The sequence below is a fragment of the Zootermopsis nevadensis genome, unplaced genomic scaffold (genome assembly GCF_977971745.1).
Source record: "Zootermopsis nevadensis isolate Lab colony 2312 unplaced genomic scaffold, Znev_1.0 Znev_ptg000030l, whole genome shotgun sequence".
NCBI lineage: Eukaryota > Metazoa > Arthropoda > Insecta > Blattodea > Termopsidae > Zootermopsis > Zootermopsis nevadensis.
Window position 1 is genome coordinate 17551969 of NW_028259162.1, and position 24491 is coordinate 17576459.

At 37.3% G+C, this 24491-nt stretch overlaps 1 protein-coding gene and 1 long non-coding RNA gene across 4 annotated transcripts in view; both read left to right on the top strand.

Annotated features, from left to right (window-relative positions):
• LOC110833757 (uncharacterized) overlaps positions 1 to 14544 on the top strand; it is a 139395-nt gene extending 124851 nt beyond the window's left edge. For all 3 annotated transcript variants that reach the window (XM_087358425.1, XM_087358426.1, XM_087358427.1), the window contains one exon: positions 4155 to 14544. In XM_087358425.1, the coding sequence (XP_087214551.1) occupies positions 4161 to 5804 (1644 nt within the window). In that variant the 5' untranslated portion in view covers positions 4155 to 4160 and the 3' untranslated portion in view covers positions 5805 to 14544. The remainder of the gene's footprint in view (positions 1 to 4154) is intronic.
• A 2287-nt stretch (positions 14545 to 16831) lies between these two features.
• Positions 16832 to 24027, top strand: LOC110833767 (uncharacterized). The gene is made up of 3 exons (XR_002544324.2): positions 16832 to 16895; positions 17559 to 17672; positions 23763 to 24027. It is a non-coding gene; the product is annotated as an uncharacterized LOC110833767 (long non-coding RNA).
• The last annotated feature ends 464 nt before the right edge of the window (positions 24028 to 24491 follow it).

The window sequence follows — 24491 nt, forward strand, 5'->3', positions numbered from 1 at the left end:
GGCAAACCACTTCTGGATCATCTGCCAAGAACGTATATAAACAGGTCCCAGTCCGAGAAAAGGATGGAAGGATCCTGTTCATATGGACCTGTCGTCAGACAGAACACTAAATAACATAAAATCTGGTTGGATGATCGTTCACCTCTCCTTAGGCATGTGATCGTGAGGCCAGCAGTCAAGCTAGTCGGCTTAGGCTCTCAGAGGGCTGTTACGCCACGGATTTCATTTCATTATTATTTCTGTTACTTATTATATAATTAATGTCACATCATGTTACATTGAGATAGGCTCAGACCTTTTCCTTTGGTTCATCATCATTAACATTAGTACTCCTACTACCACCACCATCATCATCATCAGAATAATTAAATATGAAAAGCATTTAATTTCGAGAAATAGTATCGTAATACATCACATTTTAATTATAACTTTAATATCAAAGAAAACCCGTAGGTGGAGACACTGAAATACAATTATAAATTATTGTGTAAGTCCTCGATGGCTTAAAAAGGAAGAACCAGGGTAGAATTCGCAAAGGAACTTCTCTGTTATTCATATTCATTCGTTGCTGTTAAACTGGCCCGTTGTTTAGTTACGTGTATACAAATTATTAATTGAAAATACTTTAGATGCATCCAGAAGATTGACATTTATTTTTCTTATTAAGTTTTTCGGGATCAGCCCTTATGGACCTGTTATAATCCAGAAACGTTTCTGGAAGAAGAATCGAGTTAAGATATTTGATAGGATTACGCGGACGAGATTGGTGATACCTGTTAAGAATTTAATAGAAGAATTAAGAGATCTGATTCGGATAAGAAATCCATTAGTGTCTGATTTGACACCATCCGGAAATAATGCGCCTCCTTTCCTGTACAGACTTGCTTGAGGCATTCGATTAATTTTATCTTACTGGCTCAAAAAAAGAACAATCCCAGAAAGTGGTTTATCCGCTTCAGTGCCTTCTAAATGGAGCGATTCAATCAACTCTTTTCTCTTTCGAAGAGTAAGTTAAGCATTTTGACGGTTTCGAAGAAATTGGAAGTATTTAACGTAAAACCCATGATGCTGACTGATTTTATAAACTTGTACGGAACACATTAATACTTTGTATCTTGGTTTTAAGACGCTACACAAGATTGAATATGAGACGGGATAGCTCAGTCAGTATAGTGACTAGCTACGGGCTGGACGACCGGGGTTCGATCCCCGACGGGGGCAGAGGATTTTTCCTCTAGCCTCTGCGTCTAGACCGGCTCTGGGGCCCACCCAGCCTCTTGTCCAATGGGTACCGGGGTCCTTTCCCGGGGGTAAAGCCGGCAGGGGCGTGATGCTGACCACTCACCCCCATCTAGTGCCGAGGTCAAGGAAGAGAGGAGCTATACCTCCACTCCCCCCAAGCGCCTACATGGCGTATAGTGGTACAAACTTTACTTTACTTTTTACACAAGATTGAATACAGTATTATTGCACCAAAGTCCGTGACGTCATTTCATAATTGAAATGGGAACAAAAAATATCTTCTAATTTTTTTTTTATTGTTGGTAGGCATACACATTTTTCGTGGAATAGTTTCTTTAAACCTTCATTATCGCTGTATGTCGAGCTAGAATCATCAACAATATATTTTAGTTTTATTTCGTTTCGTCAATACTTGCCCTAAGGCCCACCCAGACATATGCATAGTGGATAATGTGGATAAAACAGCAGGAACTTTATGCTGACCGCGGTGTACGTGATTCTTGATCTTCGATTTCCTATACGTCTTAATTGTATGGTGTTAAAGCATAGGACATCTGATATAGAAAACTCATAAGGTTATATTCTGTTTAAAATATGATCGTACTAGGATAACGATCAAGCTAATGTCGTAAAATTAGAAGAGGTACTTCCACGTTACGATATCACCCTGAACCTGATGTACTAAACAGTAGTTCAACAAAGGATATTCCCTATAAAGATCATTTCGTCGGAGATAACCCCTATTTATATATTTAACTTGTCTCCTCCACTTTATTTAGAAGAAAAAAACAGGAGTATTTCTGAATTATGTCCGCGCCCACCTCGTGATGAATCCAACGCACCCTCGCAAGACTGACAGAGATACACTTTTCACGTAATTGTTACAAAATATCGAGACTGTGACGAAGTACAACGAGAAGCGAAACTTAGACGAAGTTCAAGATTAAAAATTTTAAAAAGCATTAACTTCGCCGTCGCTCTCTTACGGCAGTGATGTTTCAATAGTGAGACAAGGAACCGAAGGTTGATTCCAAGGCTCAAAGATCACATTTCTAAGGCGAAATGCAGAACGCAATCTTCTTGATCACGAAAGAGACGGCAGAATTTCACATGAACTCAAACATCAAATTGTAGACTTAAATTCCCACGGCTGTATCTGATTTCAACATTTATCTTGAATGGAAGATTAGGTTACAAAATTAAATCAAAAATTCTCATCCGGACTTGGCATTTGGAGGACTTTTTAATGGATTTAAAGTTTAGTCCGAAACGGGACAGAGTTTTATAAATTCGCAGCTGTTTATAATGATGATACCAGTCCTTAACAGCATCACGGATTATACTTTTGCCCTGTTCAGGTTAAAAGTATTGAAAGTATCAAGTTTTGTTGAACGTCCGTGGCTTTCTTAAAATATTTTCGGTTCGTATCGAAAGACCAGCTTCGGGAATTGGTTTTCAATTATTCTTTCCTAAATTTTCTGTTCATTTATCATATCTTCTATCGGTGTATTCTCGTCTAATGTTCCCAGTTCTTCTGTAATATCATCATTATGGTTAGTCATTTCGTATCCTACGACTGGCCTGATGAAAAACAATTCTATATACCGACTCCGTTGTCATGGTTTGTCACGTCTCTAAATCCCCAGCATTGGACCAATATAAAAACATGGGTATAATAAAGTATTTTATTATCCGAAAGATTTTGTTTATATACGCTACGTTATTTTCCCGCAAATATAATACATTTTGTTTTAGTGGGTGAAAGTTTTTCATGAAAATACTCGTAGGTCACTCAGTAAATATTATTGTTTACGTAACCATCATTAAAATATAACGAAATGAAAATCATGCCATTACAATCTCCCTGTGACTTTTATTCTCTTATCACCGGTGTTTTAAAATTGGTTTGTATGAGTTTAATTTATGCGACAATTTAAACCATACAACTCTTATTGACGAACGTTTTATTTCCGAAGACATGGTAAAACGTGTATATAAAGAGGGAAGAAACAATAAGCATGTATTGATCCCGGAAGCCGTAACGCCACTTCAGTTCCTGCACAGGGAAACGCAATATTCTTGTAACGTCATGTTACGAAATTCGCCGCCAGTAGCAAGATTTAATTTCATGGAATATTTAAAAAAAAAAACGAAGTAATAACTATATTTGTTAACGTAAATTCAAAAATATATTATATTGATATAAATTATCGTTCCTTCCATTCGAAATTTTCCTTGTGTAACGAAATTTTATAATTCCATGCGATAGTTATAAATTTTGAACGTTGAATTTAAAAATGTCTAGTATCTTCACAGCTCCAAAATGCTACGTGGGCTCCCATAAGAGCTACATAAATGAAACGGGAAACATATGAGGCCAGATAAGCGGAAGACAGCCACAAGTGACACTATAAATGTAACAGGATACTTTTATGTCATTGCGTTACTGACGATTTCAGATTGAGGATTATGGATTTGTTTTCTTAATGCAGACAAGAGCAGTGGCTAAAACGTGCAGGTTTACAGCATTCAAGTCCAAATATAAAATCAATTCTTGGAACAAGGCTAATTTATTGTCATGTTTCCTCCACCATCACTCGATCAACTGGAAATAAATGTAACGGTTATACTGTCATAAATGACCCTCGTTTGTTAAAAAAGGAAACAAAGGTGTTTACGACGTAAAGACAAAGTAGACAGTAAAATAGAATTAAAATAGAGATTCTTTTAAATAGACGCGGTCTGACTCTCATGCCGTACTGTACAGTCTCTATTTCCGTTGAAAAGGAAACATGTTTAGTTCAATGGAAGTATTTCTGACTTGTATTCAGAGGGTGCTAGGCTTCGATCTTTGATATTTACAAATTCTCTTCTTTGCATCGTAAATACAACAGGTTGCTCTGTGTCCACAGGTCGGCATGAGACGCGCATCGTACACGCCCTTGCCTTCCCAGGCTCCTGCCGAACCTCTCATCGTTGTGGAAGAGTCCGGCGGTACGGATGACGAGGAGGCGTCGAGCAGAGAATCATCGCCACCTCTGGCGCACCCGGGGCTGCTCTCCCCCTACCGCGACATGAGGAAGCATTCTCTGCCTACCCCGTCCTGCGCCTCGGGTATCACGGCCAGTCAGGTGCGGCGCCTGTCGGAACACGGCGCCGAGGGCAGAACTGCAGCGTCAGTGAGGGAGGCCGCCTTCCTCGCGACACTGTCGTCCGCCCCGACGCCCGCACCTGGAGGCAGGCGCCACTCCGTTGTCACGATCTCGCGAGCACCAGTCACCCCCAACTTGTTCGGCCGGGGACGCCGAGAGTCCATCGCGGCGTTCCCGGCCAACTCGATGCAGGCGACACGGGTGCTCGCGAACCGACGCGACTCAACCTCGTCCGTTCCCCGGCCGCCCAGCGCTTCTGGCAGCACCAGCGGCAGTAACTTTAATCTGCAGCTTGATATCATGGACGACATCGCGGAGATCAAGGCAGCCAGGAAGGTTCGTCTCAAGATGTGGAAGACTCCTAGTCGAGAGAGAGTCTGCGAGGTCCAGCCTTTGGACGGCACTGCGGGTACGTCTGCCTCTGCGACGAGATATCACCAGGTATCCCCAGGACCTTCCTCCAAAGCTGATACCGTCGCAACGACTCCCATATCGCGTCGTTACTCGGACTTCGTCCCAACGCAACCGGTACAGCATCCAAAACGAAGAGCTTCTGATCAAGTCCCTCTTTCCGCATCTGCATCCTCAGCAGCGCCTCCGAAACCATCTTCATCCACGGGTATCGTCTGCTCCAACACAGATCTTATGTCGATCCTTTCTTCTCTAGCTTCCTCGGCACAAGAGATCAGCAAAGATCCCGAAGAGGAAACTGCACCCAGAGTGCCAGCATCCGGCAAAGGCAAAGAGTCAATGAAGGAGGTACAGAGAAACAGCAGCAGCAGCATCTCCGCAACAGCATCTGCAGACCAGAAAAGAAGTCGCCTGAAGAACCTGCGATCTAACAGCTTCGATGTGTCCATGCTGCTTGGTACAGGAGTCAAGTTGAAACAGGACACTGGGAGATGCAGCATTGCAGGACCGACGAGCTGGTTTGTCAAACGACACCAGCCGAAGAAATCGGATCCACCCAAGGGACAGTCATCCGTCGTAGTCAGTCTGTCACAAGACAAACCAAATGTAAGCGTTGTGCAGAGTTCAGACAACTCCTCGAAGCCCCCTTCCGAATCAGAGCAACTTAAGACGTCGCCGTCAAAGAGTTCATCGCCTCCAGATCACAAAGTTGTCTGGGATGGGAAGAGTGGCTCCGTCGTGGACGCCCAAGTTCTTGGCAGCGCCATTGAAGTTTTCCTGGCCAGACGAGGAAGTGGGAACGACAGTTCGGGCGGTACTTCGCCTCAGAATTCTAAGCAGTCTCCCACCAAAAACAGCGGCAAGGCTGTAACTGGATCTGCAGGACCGGAGACGTCGTCTTGGTTTTCTGGAAACAAAGATGTTGAGGACGAAGCGGGTGCCTCAGATACGTGCGACACGTCTCTCTGCTCCACACTCAAGGACTTGTTTGTAAAATAATGACCCGCTGTCTGGAATTTCTGCCAGCTCGACGAGCATGTTATTACTTCTGTCTTGTAAAGTAATTTAATGTCGTCGAATCTAGCACATAGGAAAGACGAGCGTTAGACCTAGTGAGATTCTCCTGTCGGTGGATATTTGTTGTCTCATTATATAAACGTAAAGACTTGTAAAAAATGACGTTTATTTGTTAAAAATATAAGGTGAGTCGTAGCTGATCTCCCGAGGTATTCGAAATATACGTGGAAGTGTGAAGAAACACAGCGACAAAACTTGTAGTAAGGAATGAAATGAATGTATCAGCTTCATCGAGACACTTTAAACCAGATTTTTTCGTTGTCCCCCCCCCCCCTCCCCCAGTTTTGGTTGCCCTAGAAAAGAAATGTCTGACATGTAGTTCAGCGATCTGTGATATATTTCTATCTTAGTCAGAGTCCTCGTTGAACTCAGTCCAATATTCCGAAGGTAGGACTTGGTCAGAAGACGTAGAAATTTGAAAACGTAACTTGAAAGTATCGTGTTCGGATATATCGAAATTGGGGCCGTATCTTGAATTCACGTTTCAAGTCAATATTTCTGAGCTGTTCCAACTTAACTTTTATTAAACACATGTAATTGGATTTAAAGTGAATTACTCGTAGTTGGGAAGACACCAGTTCACTTATCATGTTCACTTTACGCAGGCTCACTTACACTCTAGTCTCTTGATGGTCTGTCGAATAATTGAGTTCAATTAATGTTTAAAAATCGGGTATCACAGCCCATATTTCACAGTTTAACACATTAGGTATCCCATTCATACCAAAATGCTGTTTGAATATAGATACAGTAAAACCCCTCAAGTTCGACACCCCTATATCCTGGACACTTTTAATTGGAACCGGCGAATATCCTATAATTTTACATGTCCACAATACCCTATATATTGGACACCCCTTTATCCTGGAACTTGGACACCCATTTTGTTGTAAGTTGGACAGGTGCACTCATGCACTTAGCTTCGATGCTTTTATGGGAAACGTTTACAGTTAGTATTTTGTTGTTTAGAATTTCTGACTGATGAATGCCTTCTACCTGAGGATTAGCTTATGGTTGAAGGTGTGAGACATTGGAATGCAGTGAAAGTGCATCGTTATTCTTTTGTTGAACCCTTCACTGGACTACAGTACGTATTGCTGGTACAGTTTTAACTTTGTCAGTACAGTACAGTCCCACTATAACGCTGGTCGCGGGGAACAGGGGTAAACCCGCGTTATAGAGAAACCGCGTTATTACGGGAGTGCATCAGAAAAATCGGTACAAGTACTGGACGTACTGTACGGTACGTACAGTATTAATAGACTATCGCCATTTAAGAGTATACATATTTATTTAACTATGTTACGATTGATTTTTACGGAAAAAGTAATAAATAATTAATTTGGCTTGCATTTAAAATAATTTTGAGTTCTGTGTGAAGGATAATTGATGAACTTTTTTCTCTTTTGTTGCCCTGTGGGGGACATGAGGTACCCGCGTTATATCTGGAACCGCGGTATAGCGAACCGCGTTGTAGAGGGGTTGTACTGTACTGTGCTTGCAACTGAGTTAAACAGTGTTAACAGCAATTACAGTAGTTAGATTATGTAAGTAAATAGATTGATTGTCGGTAAACGTAAAGTATTGGTGCCAGTCCCTTCGAGCTCATCCATGCAAGTTTAATTTAGTGAAAACAAAATTTGTAAAAATTTAATATACCCTTTTGATTTTTCTTATCAATAATTTCCATTTTGGGAAGGGCTCCATAATACTCTACAATTACCACATTGTCATTACACCGCAATTTGAAAGGATGATTTTCCCCTTTCCCTCTATCCTGGACACCTCTGGAAGTTGGACACATTATCGTGGAACCCGCAAGTGTCCAAGTTAGAGAGGTTTTACTGTATTTCAAAAACAGAAGTTGAAATTTAACCCCTCAAAGCATATCTTTGTGTTTTCTATTTTATTGGTGCTCTTATGGCACCTCCTTTCCCAACTTTAGAGAAACACAGCGTTTCATGATTTTGAAGTCATTTTTCAATCTCGTGTGGTTTGGTTTTCTTGGTCAACAGCACAAGAAGTCTTCTGTTGAAATACTTGGCGACAAAAAAGTATGAAAGATTTCACAACAGTCTGTATTGGTACATTCTTACTTGTAGAAACTAAGTCTCCAACTGTAATTTAGAATTTGTTATCATAATATATTGGTCGATCACATGTTTTCAAGTTGTAAGTTGAAAGAATATAATTTCTTTTAATCATAGGGTGCTGAACTGTATTCTCACCAAAAACTTATTGACCACTTCTATTATTACGAGTCACTATTTAAATTTGGATTGTTACTGACGCTGCTTGACAGTCCGCATATTCGGCTCTTGCGTTGTCATACCAAAGTGCCTAGGTCTGTGTTACACACTAATGGCACTCCATCACTCACATCAAACAAGCCATCTCATGCAGCATCGAGGATCAATTGACATCAGGGCTGTGTACGTTAATCTATTTTGAGTCTTTTGTCGTTGTCCTCAGTCCTATCATCTTTATGATATTGGTTAGAAACATGCCAAGACCGCTACATACTTGTTCCCTGCCCATTCTAGTTCACCATGGATACCTGTCATTTCATTCGACCCTAAATGACATATTAGCAAATACAGCGTCGTTAAATGATCGAATGGCCTCATACATTTTACATACCTTAAAACTGATAGGTAAAGAGAACTATCAAGTAGTAGAATTTGAGGTTCTCATGGCGGTGACTTCTGGGTTGTAGCGCCATGTAATTTGGTAGAAGTTTACCATCGTTTCAGAGGTCCTTGCCACCTCCATCATCAAGGTGATGACTAATCGCTACACGACACTAAAACCCAGAAGACAGCCATCTTAAAACTAAAAGGAACTTTGCAATTGTCACTATTTGAAAGAAGGGTATAGGATAATTACTTTGTCGTGGTTGAAGCTCAGGGATTCTGAACATCTCATTAAAGATGTCAGGTCTTGAAAACAGCTCTTACAGGGGCTGACATACTAACTCATATTCTGTGAAAGTAAATGGTATATTTTAGAAAACAAAGACGCTTCTAAAGTGTGTTTTTAGCAAGTAAAATTGTTTGTATGGATCAGATTTGAAAACATAACCTTCAAATCAGCAGGCCGATGAACAACAAATCAAGGAAAACTTAAAATAAATTATGTAGTGTTACATTTTTGACTTCATTATCACTGTTACTTTTTCAAGACACTTTTCACCATTTTACAAGTGATCATTGATTTTTAACTATTGTACAATTTTGATGTAAATCTACTTATTTTAGTTAGTTATTTAAGTTTGCTGATTAAAAATAGAGAATAAAATATAATAAAATAATCCACTAGTGTTATGTTAAAATCTTTAAAAATAATGGGTCACAGCACAGAGATGTCCACTTGTTATGTTTTCATCTGTGGATGGGCATGTTGAATGTTTTGTGATCTCTTGCCAAGGGAACACATTATGACCGTTTTCGGTCAAAACAATTAGTTCAGTATCAAAGAACACTTTTAAAATAATGGAAAATATGTGAAAAAGTGACAGTGATTTTGAAGTATAGAATTATGAAAGTAATACATTCTTCCTTATATTTCTAGCCATGCTAATGCAGCACAGATTATACATTGATAATGTTAATGATAATACCGATCATTAATTGTTTTTGTTTTAATGAAAGGTTACTGGACTAAACTTGCTTTACAGCATCACATTCTACATATATTATTGTCTGTTTCCAATTTGCTCTTGGTATGATTTCCACATGGAAATTTTTAAACATAGCTCGATAATGTGCATATGTACAGTTTAGACGAGCGTTTGTGTGAATGCAACATATGCATTAAATCAAAAGTAAATACGTGAAGCATCTTATTTGCCTGTGCTAGTCTGTTATGTTATCTACTTTTAATTCTTTTTTCTATTTTATTGTGGCTCTCCATTCTTGGAACTATGCACACATATTAACAGGACAGCATAACACAGAAAGACAGAGTCAAGCATCCGTGCCTCAAACCTACTAACACGGTTTAGGAAAGTCATTATCATTAATGTAAGTTATTTTTTAAATTGGGCAGACATGTTGGTGGCTCTGTTTGATGGGCACCTGGCATAAACTATTATGATTAATGGAAACCGCAGAAAAGCCAGAAATAGACTAATTCAAGATTACAAATGACTGGATTTATGACGCCAGCTATAAGTTTACAAACACTTCAAGTTTGAGACTTTGAAAATTTCAAATACTTGATTTTTGTTGTAGAGTGTGCATTCCTTTCTTTACTTCATCACAAAAGTGAAGGTACGTCACGTTTTCATACTAACCCCCATAATCACACTGCGGAAACACGTCCGTACTTCACTTTAGCTAGAACTCGGCACCATTTCATCAGTTGTCTGTATACAACTTCCCTATCCAATTAACCATTTGCATCCTAAATATTTTTAAATTTTGCAACCTTCAACCATTTCAAATGATCATCTTCTTCTTGCCTCTTTATTTTTAATTTTTTTTACATTTTCTTACCATTTTTAAATTGTTCTTGCCCTACTGAGAATATTTCCAACATGGCACTGACTGGTGTTTTTTACCCATTAAAGGGAGAAATAGTTGACAGTATTTTACTGGCTTACACATCCTTTTTATAGCAACATTTAACAATATATTTTACCCCCTATCACACAAATGCAAATGTATCAGTGTTTTTTAACTTCCTTACTGTAATTAGCCTGCAGACTGGAGTGTTAATTAGTAAAAATTGGCAGAAAACTCTTTCATTGTGGGAGAGTCCACCAGACCTGTTAAGCAGCGAAAAATGGGGTGAATCTGTAACTTCTACCAGAATTATTTGAATTTACCTATTACTGTTCATAACTTGTTCTCTTTATATTTACATTATCAAATAAATGCCCCTGCCAGTAGCAGATTTATTTACTGTAATGTCCATATTTGGAATGCTGCCATTTACAACAGTGATCCAAAAAACCTGATTATGTTTAATTTGTTAACGCAGAAGTTTGTGCACAGCGTTTTCACAACTGAATACTCCAGAGAGTCGTCTACAGGGCCATTGGAAAAATATGGTTTTGCATTCATTTTGAATTCATTATAATGCTTAATGGTACATTTGTATTGCCACAGGTGGAACTTTACCAGAAAATTCCTTTCAAAATTACATATGGTATTTCTGTTCTAAGACTGAGAATGATGTCATATGGAGTAGTACAGTATCAGGGTTTGACTGTATTTTAAATCATTAAAGTTTAGTGTTTAATAAAACCTCATGCACTATGTATTTTTAATGTCATGGTCCTCAAACAAAAACAATATATTTTATCCCAACCATCACCACAAATCTTAAAATATAAAAAGTATGAAAACCCGCCACTATAAAACAATCCTCTGAAGATCTGAGAACAGAGCTAGCTCTTGAAACCTCAGATATTGGAGAGTGTCCAACATAGTATTGGTATAACGCATTCACAAATAATAATTTCAGAAGGGAAATATCTCGGAAAGCAGTCATGACAAGATAGAAGCGATAGGAGAATGACACTGAAATTTGTCTTATGGAGGGAGTCATGTTTGTTGGACTTGGATGGAACTGGCTCAACATCTTTTTAATTTTCAGATTTTGATGTCAGTAAGTACTTGTTACTTTGTATAGTTCCAGTCTTGACCTTCCGATTTTCTGTCATGAAGTTCATTTCAATAAAATGGAAATTGCTTTGATTCACAAGATACAGTAATATATTTTAATTCGTTAGATAAGCTATCAAATAAAAAAAAACAGTGAATAAATAAGTTTAAGGTGTATGTATACACATCACCACTCACATCATTACAAGATTGTTGAGGTAAGTTTCTTCTGAGTCATTTATAAATACTGCGTGTTTAAAAATGATTTATAATCCACAAAACTTTAAATTCGCTTTCTTAAAAGATCTTGTGTGTTGTTTAGGATAATTTTCGTGAAACTGAATTTATGTGTAATATTGTAAGTAATGTTTGCAGCAATTTTATTTCAGGAAATATAACTTCAAAACATTTCACATATATTTAAAATATCAACACTAAATTGTAGTGAGAATGAACTTAGTGATAACCGTATTTATATTCAATATTAGGTGTAAAATAATAAGATTAGAGTGACACTGCGAACTCAAGAAGAGGAAATACTGTTTTCATAGATGGAGATATTTTTGTCTGTTATGTGGACATTCATTCCATAAAATGTGACAATATGTTGTTTAATTCATGTTCTTACTACTGTCCTGTTAAACTGAAAGTTGATACACATTTTGAATAATATTCCTGTATACTTGTATCGTTCCTACCCACACAAAACTAGAGTACCTGCAGTGGTAGTTGAGAATCTTGTCTTCCTCGACTGAGCTGGAAGACTGTCTGACCATATGCTAAATGTACAAATACCTGTAATGATGTGTTCTCAGATAACATTTAATGTATCCTTAAAATGGATGACTGCAGACGAAAAAATTAACGTTAAGATATGAGTAACATTTCCATACCATGATATTAGTATTTTATATGTGTAAAGTATGCAATGAATGTATTTTTCATTCTGATGCTTCTTCTCTGTTGTAAATAGTCTGCAGGTAATAAATATAGCTGGTATTTCTGTCTTAAAGTAAGTAAAGTAATAATTATTAACTGTGTGATCTACACATTTCATTATATTATATTAATAGAAATTCAGATTTATTTATGTACAAACAGGTACAACACTTTCTTCTGAAATATGTAAATATCTGAGATCATTTAATATTCTTTTAACATAATTATGATAAAAATTATATTTGTTTTAAAAATTCAAAATTTTCGATGGGAATTGTATCTTAAGGTATTGTTAAAGTGCTGATCTACAGTGACTTATTATCTTAAATTGTTTTAAAATTCAGTCCCATAACCATACATTTAAAGATTAATGCTAACAAGTTAACTTGCATAATTAAAATTATGTATGATGATAATTCAAAATTAAACTTGCAAAATTCAATTAATGTTTTCTGGAATTATCTGAGTACTGATATTGTTTAATATTCAATCTCTATAACTGTAGTACTCTAAAGAATTGTATTTACAGCTGTGAAAGTGACTATCTATGCCCTTCATTTTTCTACTCCAAATAAAATCAGGGAAGAAAAATCTTGTCTTGTTGATTGTAACTTTCCAGGCTGTCTTACAAAAAGATCCCCATGCTTTGAAAATAAATAAGATAGTTTGTGTTGAATATTAAAGTTTATTTATTACCTAAAGTTAAATATAAAAATCATTAGTAAATTACCAGTTGTAACATTTCAAAAACAAATGTCTACTTCCGCCCCCTCCGTCATGCAAAGCGCGCACAAATTTGAAGCTGTGGGATTGTAGGAGCTCTGAGTAGAAATAGTGATGGCATAGGAATAGTCTAATTTTTAACTTGTAAATAAAATGTTATTCACAAGCACTAAAATTCTAAAAATATTATTAACATATTTTATAGAAATATGGAAGGAAGAGAATGTATGAAGACTTGGTATCCAAAGTTTAAAATATATTATACTGTATAATTACCTTCACAGGTTATTCCATTGCACTTGAAGAAATATGTGATAAATGGAACACAATAACGATGTTTCTTTCAATTAAATACGAATATTTTCACAATTTATTATGCATTTCATCTGGTACCTGTGTAGCATTGAATGTTAGTGATGAAGGCCCTCATAGGAGTTTATCTTGTTCCTGAAGATGTAATGTCTATGACAGCACAATGTAAATATGTCCCCATCATATGTATATTCATATACTTGTAATATGGTTAGATATCTTGAAGATTTCTGTCTTCTGTGTTGTTGCGCTGTGTAGTCTGGTCGATGTTAACCAATGTTTCAGAGGCCATACTGCCTCCGTCATCAGGGCGATGAATATGCCAATAAACCTTGTGGCCTAATGAGCCATCAGGTTTCCGGTGGATATCTATGTCGAACCTGATGGCTCATTAGGCCACAAGGTTTATTGGCGTATTCATCGCCCTGATGACGGAGGCAGTATGACCTCTGAAACGTTGGTTAACATCGACCAGACTACACAGCGCAACAACACAGAAGACGGAAATCTTCATACTCACCGCTGCGAAAACCACAAATCTTAGATAGATATCTTGTCAGATTCTGTGTCAATTCAGGTGAGTTACTTCATTTTATGTGTGTATTTTCTGAGCTACAAGTTGTTCATCTTGATTGTTTAATATATTTAATTTATTTAAATGTACAGATATATAAATATTGAATCTTCATGTATTACTGTTTGTAAAACAAGATGTTGATTGTTTATCATCAGTGAATACATTCAAAAAATATATTCATTCTCTAAAAAAAAAGATTTAATATTTCTTTTTCTGTGCAGGTATATGTAAAACTTTTTAATATGGATATAACACAAATGCTGTAAATTAGGTACAGATGTGAATAATTATATTTTGAGTGTGATATCTGTCTGGTATTATATGTCAGCATCACATAATCAAAAATCCCTCGACTTTACTTCTGTATAAATTGAACACTGAGTCTTATATTGGCTGTTTGTTGTTGTTGTTACATTACAATAAAAATTATTAACAACTGTGATTATCACTGAAACAAAGTATCTACAATGTAGTTCATAAATAAACATGACTGTTGAAATTATTAATACGTAAATTTTTTAAATCTTACATAGAGGCCATTGGAGTTGATGAAATTAAGGAAACATAAATATCTGTCATTGAACTTAAAATTATGAAAGTAGTGACAGCTGTACTGAAAACCACGTAAAGCCAATGTATCACTTGTTAACTTGTGAATTAAATATGGGCAAAAATACAGTTATTTAATACTTAACCTGTGTTAAAATAATATTGATTATTTTATAAAATAATTGGGGCATCTGTTTACAACAGCAACTTAGCATTATATGTGATTACTAATCTACCAGATTTTTTTTTTTCAAAGTTCACAATTAATAATATTTCCATGTACAGTACAGGTATTTCCCATCTTACACATTACTTGCATAATAGAAAATTCTTGTATTTGGTGAAATTTTATTAGTCAGACAGATTTCTCATAATTGCATTTCAGTAACCAAATTTGATCAACATATTTGTAATTAAATTATTTTTATGACTATATTTCATTGCATCATTTGACAGCTGTTCGTGTGACTCCAAGTACTCGATTGCGTCTGCCTCCTTCACTTCATCAAAACGAACTTCTTTAACCATTGCAGTTTTTTTAAAATTTATTCATCAAACTCTTGAAAATCATGAACAGAATGAGGAAGCAATTTTTTCCACACGTCAGTCACATTTCAGCCCAGGCTTCAGCTGTGATGTCTGTGTGCATTTTTGATGTTGAAGGATTTCCAAAATTCCTTCTCAGTAGCTTTATTTTTATCATTAGCCAAGCGAATAAGCTTCAGATATAGCAATCACTCCTAAGTCCATTGACTGTAGAAGTGGAATTATATTGAGAAGCAAAAAGACAATTTTATGTGTTTCTGTAACGTCTCTATCACAGGAAGAAGACCACAAGAACTTTGCAACAAGCAAAAAGTCCATATACTTCGACTTTTAGTTCATAGTACAGTTATCGTTGAACCTTTCAGTGAATGTTTGGTCTGACATCCAAATCTTCTTCGCAGACTGCCAGTAAACAGGAAGGAAATATTTGAGAAGTCCCCTCAGTGTACCAGGATTACCAGCATGGCAGATTTCAACAGGCTTCACCATTCAGGATTTTCATCTGATCCTTTGTCGCCTTCATTCTTGAGGTTGTTCTCGTAGGCATGCGCATTGAACATTTGCTCGGTTGAATAACCGCTGTGTCTACTAGCGTCACCCTATCTTTGTCTCCTATTCCTTTTCATGGTGCACATTATTTGTTAAACGAGGCTGTAGAAACTGACTCGTATGTTTTCATCTTGTGTAGAAAATACTTGATAATTAATGGTTATGTTACCTTAATTTAATTTTTGCACCAAGGAAGTAAAAGCAAGGATAGCCATGGCCAAGGCAGCTTTCGTCAAGAAGAGGATACTTCTCACTAGCAAGTTGGGCTTGGAGATGAAGAAGAAACTAGTGAAGTGTTACATATGGAGCAGAGACTTGGACACTCAGGAAGAAGGAACAGAAATACCTGGAGAGTTTTGAAATGTGGTGTTGGAGAAGAATAGAGAAGATCAGGTGGACGGATCGAGTGACCAACGAAGAAGTATTGAGGAGAGTCAACGAGCAAAGAAGCATTCTGCAGGCGATTACACGAAGGAAAGCTAACTGGCTGTGACATATTATGGGAAGGAATGGGTTACTGAGTGATATCATCGAAGGCCAGGTTGAAGGAAAGCGAGGACTGGGATGAAGACTGACACAGCTAACCGACGATCTAAAAGAAGGAAAGAAGATGAATTTCCAGGATTTAAAACGAGAAGCTGAGAATAGGGAAAACTGGAGAGCTCTTTTTGGTCAGAATAATGGACCTGTCATCAGACAGAACACTGAATAATAATAATAATAATATTGTTTTCTGACAACTATGGATATGTTGTAATAGTATGACTAACTTGAAATAGGACTGATGTATTTGCTGACAGCTAGTTGTTATGAACCAGTTATGACCACCGCATCAACTCATAAATGCAAACACATGTACGTCAGTTTGTTTTTGTTCTTGAACTAATTGGATTTTAGGTTTTCCATTTCCATCAAATCCCATCTAAGTATCGGTCTTTTCATTTCTTTTTGGAAAAGCCAGTGGGCATCGTGGCTGACAGTGGATTGGAAAATTGTGGTTTGATCCCTGGAATGGGCAAAGAATTTCTCTTCTAACCTCTACATCCACCCAGTCTCTTACTCCGCGGTTACTGGAGATCCTTTTCCAAGGTCATGATGTTGACCACTAACCCCATCTGGTGCCAAGGTCAAGGATGATTAGCAGCTGCACTGCCTCTCCCTACAAGAGCCCCCATTTCATGTAACAGAACAGCTTTACTTCAGCAACTGGTAAACATTCCTTCTACACGTCTTTCTCTTAATTATTTGATTTCTCTGAGTATAATTGTTTGATGGTTTTTCCTTTGTTACTATTTTTAGCCACAGATTACCATTGCTTCTGGTTTTGTTTTTGATAGTTTTAAGTTATATTGATTTACAAATTGTATGTGTATTTAAGCGATATGCTGAAATCTGTAATTCATTAGGTTTTGAAATCAATATCTTATCTGCGTAATAGTTCAAGTGAAAATAGCTGTAACAATCCACATCCTTGTGATATTTATTTCATTGTTATGGCAGGTTCAGAGATTTATCCAACCTTTCAACGAATATTTATTTCGTACTACAGCAAGTGTGCGAGTTGGTGACCTTGGATTATACGTGCCAGAAAAAGCCGTCTTGATTTGTTTTCTTATTCTTCATCCCGTGCCTTGTTCCACACAATTTCTGAGCGTGACTGTACTTCGTTAGAATGTTTTCGCGAATTGTCCAAACAAGCAACTGGCATTTAACCGTTTAATGCGCTGTATTTCTACACGAAACAATTGAAAGAAGACTGGCACAAGAGACGTTGTGTGGGACTGCGTAACAAATTTAGAAGGCTTTTAACATTCACCCTGAAAACACACACACAAAAATGCGTGAATAACTCTGAAATGTATTTCCTTTCAGATCGCTGTAGCCAAATCTGCCACAGCGTTGCAACAGTACGAGCTGTAGAATAATTAGAAGTGGTTGGTTGTCGACGACACGAAATCTGGATCAAAAGTCAGGATCCGTGAGTTGGTCAGTTTCTCGAATTATTTCTATTGGGCTTTAGAAGGCAGTTCCTTCCGTTGTTTATCTTGCGTCATTTATAGACTCGTTTAAGATCGTCAGTTGTTTAACGGGAATCAATGGTCTTTTGTGGCGATACGAAGTACCGACAACTGTTCCTTAGAATGTAAAAGAGATCGTAGAACAATGCTTGGATTGTAGAATTTAGCTTTATAGTACGACAACTTATTTTATACAGAAAGAAACTAAAGCCTATTGTTCACATATAGCTATGTCAATAGTTAGGTAGTACCGAAGTACATTTCTTGGAATGTTTGACTTTTTAACAACAGTCAGTTCATAACGCTTTCAAAATGTGACTAGCATTCAAAATATTGGCGTGTGAAGAAACGTGTAAGCTAATTGTCTCCTAATTTCCGACTTAGAAGCCGTTTTGTTAGAACCACGTAAGTAGCTTTTTTCTCCGTGTCGTTGAATAACTGCTGAGTACCACTGAATAAATCAATCAAGGTCAGGCTATGCATGGCATGCTTGCCGTCTCATTCAATGATTCATGCCAACAATATGTATTTTAGGAACCATACAGACCGCCCTAGTTCTACGAAATCGATTAAATTAGATACAATTTGTGAAACGGAAGTCTCCCGTGTTAAGTGACTCGAATCACACAAAACTGGTCGTTTTAAGCGTCCTTTACACATTATTTATAAAACTGAGGTTGGCACGACTGTCCACCCGCAACTTTCGTCTCAGAAACTACTGATCGGATTTTGGAGGCGTATTTTATATCCTGCATGATTTATGTACACATTTAGTGTCACATTCAGCTGTAAGATGTGTATGCCTGTAAGCAATGGCGGAAATGAACAAGACCAGTTAGGCTTATGAGATTAAAAAAAATATCTGTGTTCTTGTTTACGGAAGACCTGAAATTTAAGAACATGGAACAGGAGATATTTTAGACTTCTTCATCCAGTGCTCCTTTCTGGTGATAGCCAGTTTTTAGTTCAATATATTAAAAATCTATAAAATTGTCGGACGTAACCTCAAAATACTGGTAGTCCAACTCTTTTTTTTTATATAAAAATTCTAGTTGGTCTTTGTCTAATATTGACAGGGTGATTACGCTTGGAGACTGAACGGCTGTGTATTGGGAAATATGAGGTGTGTACAAAATTTATGTTGGCAAGGATCATAAAGAGGTAACTTCTGACTTATAGGTACTGGAATGAATCTTGAAGTTTGTCCTTGAACGGTCGACCTTTGGTTGGTTTGTGATAAGGAAGATTCTATGTTTTCCAAAATTTGGGGTCATTGAATGATAAAAAAACTGTCAGGTACCATTCTTGTGCGTGTTTCATTCAGATTTTTGAAAATAATAGAAATTAATAGGTACGTAGAAATTGAAACAATATAATTTAATCCTGGTGTTCGGGGACAGGGACGATGTTTTTAGCTTAGAGAGTACGAAGCCTGGTCTTAACGGCTTAAGGTAAATAATTCAGGTTCTCACCACTTTTCATAGATGGCAGGATGAAATTAAAAGTTTCTTAGGAATCTAGGTTGTGAGGTTGTTGCGTCAAATCAATATTTTTTTTATTTTTAGCCTAAAAATCAAAACTCTCACTTTTGTGCTAATCAATTATGTAAAATATGTCATAAATGATATACTTTCGCGTCATGTTTTCTGTGCACATCAAATGCGTATTCCTTCTTGTTTTTTTTTTAAACTAATTCTAAAATTTAAAATTTTGCATATAATGTTGGCAGGTCTGAAAACTACCCTGAAGCAACAATCTATTCTGTTTATAGTTTAGATGCGTCATGTTTGTGTTTTCAATTCATACATATATTTATTCTTCAAGTCTATACACAAACTATATTAATATTGATGTTAAAAATTAAAATTGATATAAATATTTCGCGCTATTCATCGTTTCCTCGATGTTACAATTTGCGCTATATATTACAACATGTTTCGATGTCTCAACATCATCTTCAGGTTTTATTTTTAAAACTATTCAATATTTCTAATGCACGCTTTTCAGTATTTGTAGATTGTAGGTTGTAGTTGTGGATGTTCCTTTTTTCTTCTGATTCTTTTGCATATTATGTGGCGTATTGTGTTATTTGTTCCTTATTTCTGTGAAATTATCAACAATATATTAACGTTATTAATATTATTTTTATGTAAATGAGTTTGGATATTGTTATAAAAATTCACTATAAACATAGAAACACAATAACATACCAAGAGTTTGATGTGTCGTGTGTCCTCGGCTGGTCAGGCCTGATCAGGTGAATGTCAGTTCATAGACTGGTTTGGTGTACTGATGTGGGTCGTATATATAGGTAGAAATGGTGTTAGGGGGTTGGGTCAATAACCTGGATTGTGTTAAATATAGGATTATTTAAATATGGGTTGTTGTCGTTTAGCGCAATATTTTGTTTGTGTGTACGTTGTATATAGTATTTTTCTATAGTTTCTCTATGTCGTCTATTTTGCAAGATCTTTGTAATGTCCAATGTTTGTTCGATTCCCCCATATGTGTGCCCCGTGTTTAATATACGTTTTGCATAAGCTGAGTAATCCTTATTATGTTTGATGGCTGTTATGTGTTCTTTGTGTCTTTGTTTAAAGGTACGTCCTGTTTGGAAACGATGAATAGCGCGAAATATTTATATCAATTTTAATTTTTAACATCAATATTAATATAGTTTGTGTATAGACTTGAAGAATAAATATATGTATGAATCTGTTCTGCTTCGTATTCTTGGAGGTCTCGGGCTTAAATCTCGGCCAGAAGATTCGTTGTCCTGATTGTGGTTCTCGTGATTTTATCGGTCGCTTCAGGTAAATTCCGGGCATCACCTTAAATTAGGCCACGACTACTTCCCTACATTAATTTTCTAATTCAATTTTCATAAACCTGATGTGGTCTGAGCTACTGGCGTGTTTAAATAAGCCGTAAGTAAAGACAAATACACGAAAGATGCTTTGTATTATTCGGTAATAAATTTATCGCTTTTTCGTGAAAATTATGTTTGTTTCAACTGAGTATTAATTAATCATTTTATTAAAAATTATTATTGAAATCTGTTTGTAGTATTGTTATAGTGTATTCCATTTGAATCAGATGGCAGCAGACTCGCTGATCAAACTTTGTACATCCTTGACTGTAGGTCCCAGTTAGAATTATACCGCTTATTATAAAGCCGCATTGTTGTATTCTGTGTGTATATTCCATTCGACTTGTTTTCTGGAAGCAGCTGTATATTCTGTAAGTACTTTAGCAGAGGACGGAAATGGACGACAGTCGTCATTTGTTTTGCAGTTTCAACAACAGACCTCCCCCCCCCCCCCCCTCCTTGACCTACCTCTGGGCGGTTCCTATAGCGGATGGAATGGAAAAGATATGAGGATATGGCTGGTAAGTTTGAAACCCCCAAGAAGGGCTTTCGAATTTTAGGCTACTTAACAATGGGCTTGAAACGTTGGTTTCTTTCGCTGAGGGAATAATTCAAACGACAACATCGTAATACTTGAATCCAGTTAATGGATAGTGGTGTTATAACTGTTAATACCCTTAACACTTGTATTGATATCAGTTCTACGTTATTTTGCAATTAAAATGTTCCTACATCATCCCACAACGACTTTTGGCCATCCTTGGAAATTGTAAAATTAATACAAGTGCAACAGTACTTATAGTTTCCTCCGGACGTATTGTATTGGCTGGCTTCCTTCCAATGAAATCGCTTCCTGCATCCTTTCTTGAGCCATGAGAGAACAAACGCGCAAATAAACATAACCACAATTCCAACTTACCTATAAAAACAAAACGCATTACAGTACGAACTTTATTACGAAATCGCTTATGTAATCAGAGTTATTTCCTTCTTCCTCTTATAACTGTGTATATTTTATTTGCTCTTCTCCATCACGTATAGTCGACACAGTGACCGGTGGAGAAGCTGGCGGACGGGCCTAGTCTGTGTACCTGACGTGGCACGGTCAGTGCATTTCTTTTGTTTGGGCGCTCAGTCCGATAAGCTCCTCGGTGCAGTCAGCATAAAGGTCTATTTATATAGGAACGTAAAGATAACGACACGAGCCCTTAACGATTTTTCAGAAAATATTATTCAACGTTTTTAAACTGAACTGTTTAGGAAAAATATCGTTGGAGACGTAAGTTGGGCGAGACTCGTTCGTGGAACGGACGAGCTCGGAGTCAATATAAACAGTTCCATTGAAAAACGTTGAATAATATTTTCTGAAAAATCGTCAAGGGCTCGTGTCGTTACCTTTACGTTCCTATATAAATAGACCCTTATACTATCGCAAAAGAGACTCGCTCCTAGCCTTCCCCTTGAAAATTCCACTGGTCAAAAACTACTGCGCCGACTATACCGAGGTTATAGTCATGGTACGGTGTTTAATTAAGTACAAAGACAAGTTTCACCTTTGATGTAGATGGGAGGATAATATTAAATGAGTCTTCCGGAAGTAGGGTCGCTGGATGTGGCCAATGAAGGGTTCATGTGAACATGGCAGTGAATCTAAAAGTTCCATAAAAGACGGAAAATTTCTTTATTAGCTGAGAGTACTGTTTGCTTCTAACCAAGGACCCTGCTTGTTTAATACCTGTCAAAACCTCTGAATTTATTTATTTATTTTACTCTTACGATTGCAACACTTTATCTTCAGAGTCAGTTCCACCGGAAGTTTATTCACCAAGCAGTTCGGATACGGTACAATGGCGGATGTGATTTGACATGGCTTATTTCCAAAAAGTGGTACTTGTACATATTAATAGAGATGCGGTTTGTTTCTGTTGAATAAATTTTTTTAGAAGAATATTTTTATATCAGGCGGAATTTTTTCAGAAACCCAAATTCAGAACTGACTGTACTGTTTTTAAAAAAAATATAAAGGTCGTACTATTTAATAACATTTTGAGTATTACCGTAGGTAGAAGTTCCTTTTCTGGGTCTTCTTATGACCCGCAAGCTGTAGGAAAAATAACATAATAGACCGTAGTACGCCTGGACTTAGAGCCACCGTTAGGTTTCGACAGGTAGGCGCCATAAGATAATGTTGGATGAGGGGTTCTTTACAAACGCAAGAAAGATAGATAATTCCGTTTCCTCCTTTGAAAGGCCTTGAAGTCTGTTAGAAGTTTACTAACGTTTCAAATTTCTTCCTGCCTCCATTATCAGGGCGATGACTCATCGCCAGTCTACACGGCGCTACAACCCGGAATAAATCTTACTGCCTTGGTGGTCCTTTAACCAATACTTAGTTCACATTACCACAATGAGGACAATTATCTGTTATTAAGACTTTGGGAGTCGATAGTACCGTTAGTGAAAAAAACTATTTTCCTTTTCGGTATAATTTACACCTCAAGAAATACAAGCTAAAAAAGACACACTGAGAGTAACGCTTATCGAGTGTCTTCAAACCTCTGTCAGGTCCGTGGAATTAAATTCAAAGTACAGTTCATGCATTCGTCTGGAGACTGAAAATCACACATGTATTCCAAAGACATTGAGGGGAATGAGTACAAGGCAGCGCGCGCATTCTTTGTAGACACACAGCAGCTGCAGGGGAAGAATGCATCGCCGCTATTTCAAGTTTGAAGGGACTCGCTTTAACTCCAAAACACGTCACAACCCAGAACCGACACATTCACGGCCTTTATAAAAGCAAGTCATGCGCACTAAACGGAAACTTGTAGGTAGACCAAGGGGAACTGGATTCTGGGAAATAATAATGTGAACTGGTTTGGGATACGATCCAGTACCGGATATTATGTCGTGGTCTAATTACGGACGCATAGAATAAAATAAGAAAAGTTAGATGGCCGGTCTATTAACCCAGATACAAACCCTCAAGATAACACAATTAGGACATACAGAGAGTAGATTGATAAGCGAACTTACAAATTTGATTCGACTCAACCCAGGTTTCTCTTAGTTTATCTCAGTTCTAGGTTGAAGCTAGTCTAGTATACCGACATATTTAACTAACGAACTATTCCTTCATAATTTGGTTCTTCAGTTACTATACATTTCAATTAGTATTTTTTTTTCCAGGTACTTACCTAAGAAAGTCTAAGGTCGGCTACTTCACCACTATTCAGGATGTCTGCAACATTTCGTGTTTTCTTTACGGTGGCAGTGGTGATGCACGTATGCGTTTAACCAACATCGTGACGCGAAGGGGAAACACGGCATATCTTGGATGCGACTGCCTTTTTCACCAAAAATGTAAATATGTAAGCCTCAAATGGATGGTCTGTGCATCAAACGTTTGGGGGCAGAATAATGAAAATAAAACCCTCATTTTCTGATTGATCAATTTCCAACCTTCTGTTACGTAGCGGTTCATGCACGTAGATTTAGCACCAATATTTCTCATTTTGTATAATCATACCAACAACAAATGTAAAAAAATTCCATTAGTTATCGTCACATGTGTAATGGCCGTCTTTAGTTGTAGTACCGTGTAGTCTGCCTCCATCATTAGCGACCTCTGAAATGTTGGTAATTTGTTACCAGAATAAACGTTCTACAACCCAGAAAATAAATCTTCACTGACCACCGCTAGAACCTCAGATCATACACTGGAGCCTTGCTCTTATCGATCGGCAACTGAAATATCGACCCAGTCCACGAAACCTACATTGCACTTCTTGGTAGATGGCACCCTCGACCGCCTGAACGCTCTATCTTATAAATCAGCATCTGTTAGAGCCTGCATTACAGAATGGAAAATTTTCAAGCACTCTCAAGGTCGTCTTATCCATACGTCTGTCATGCACA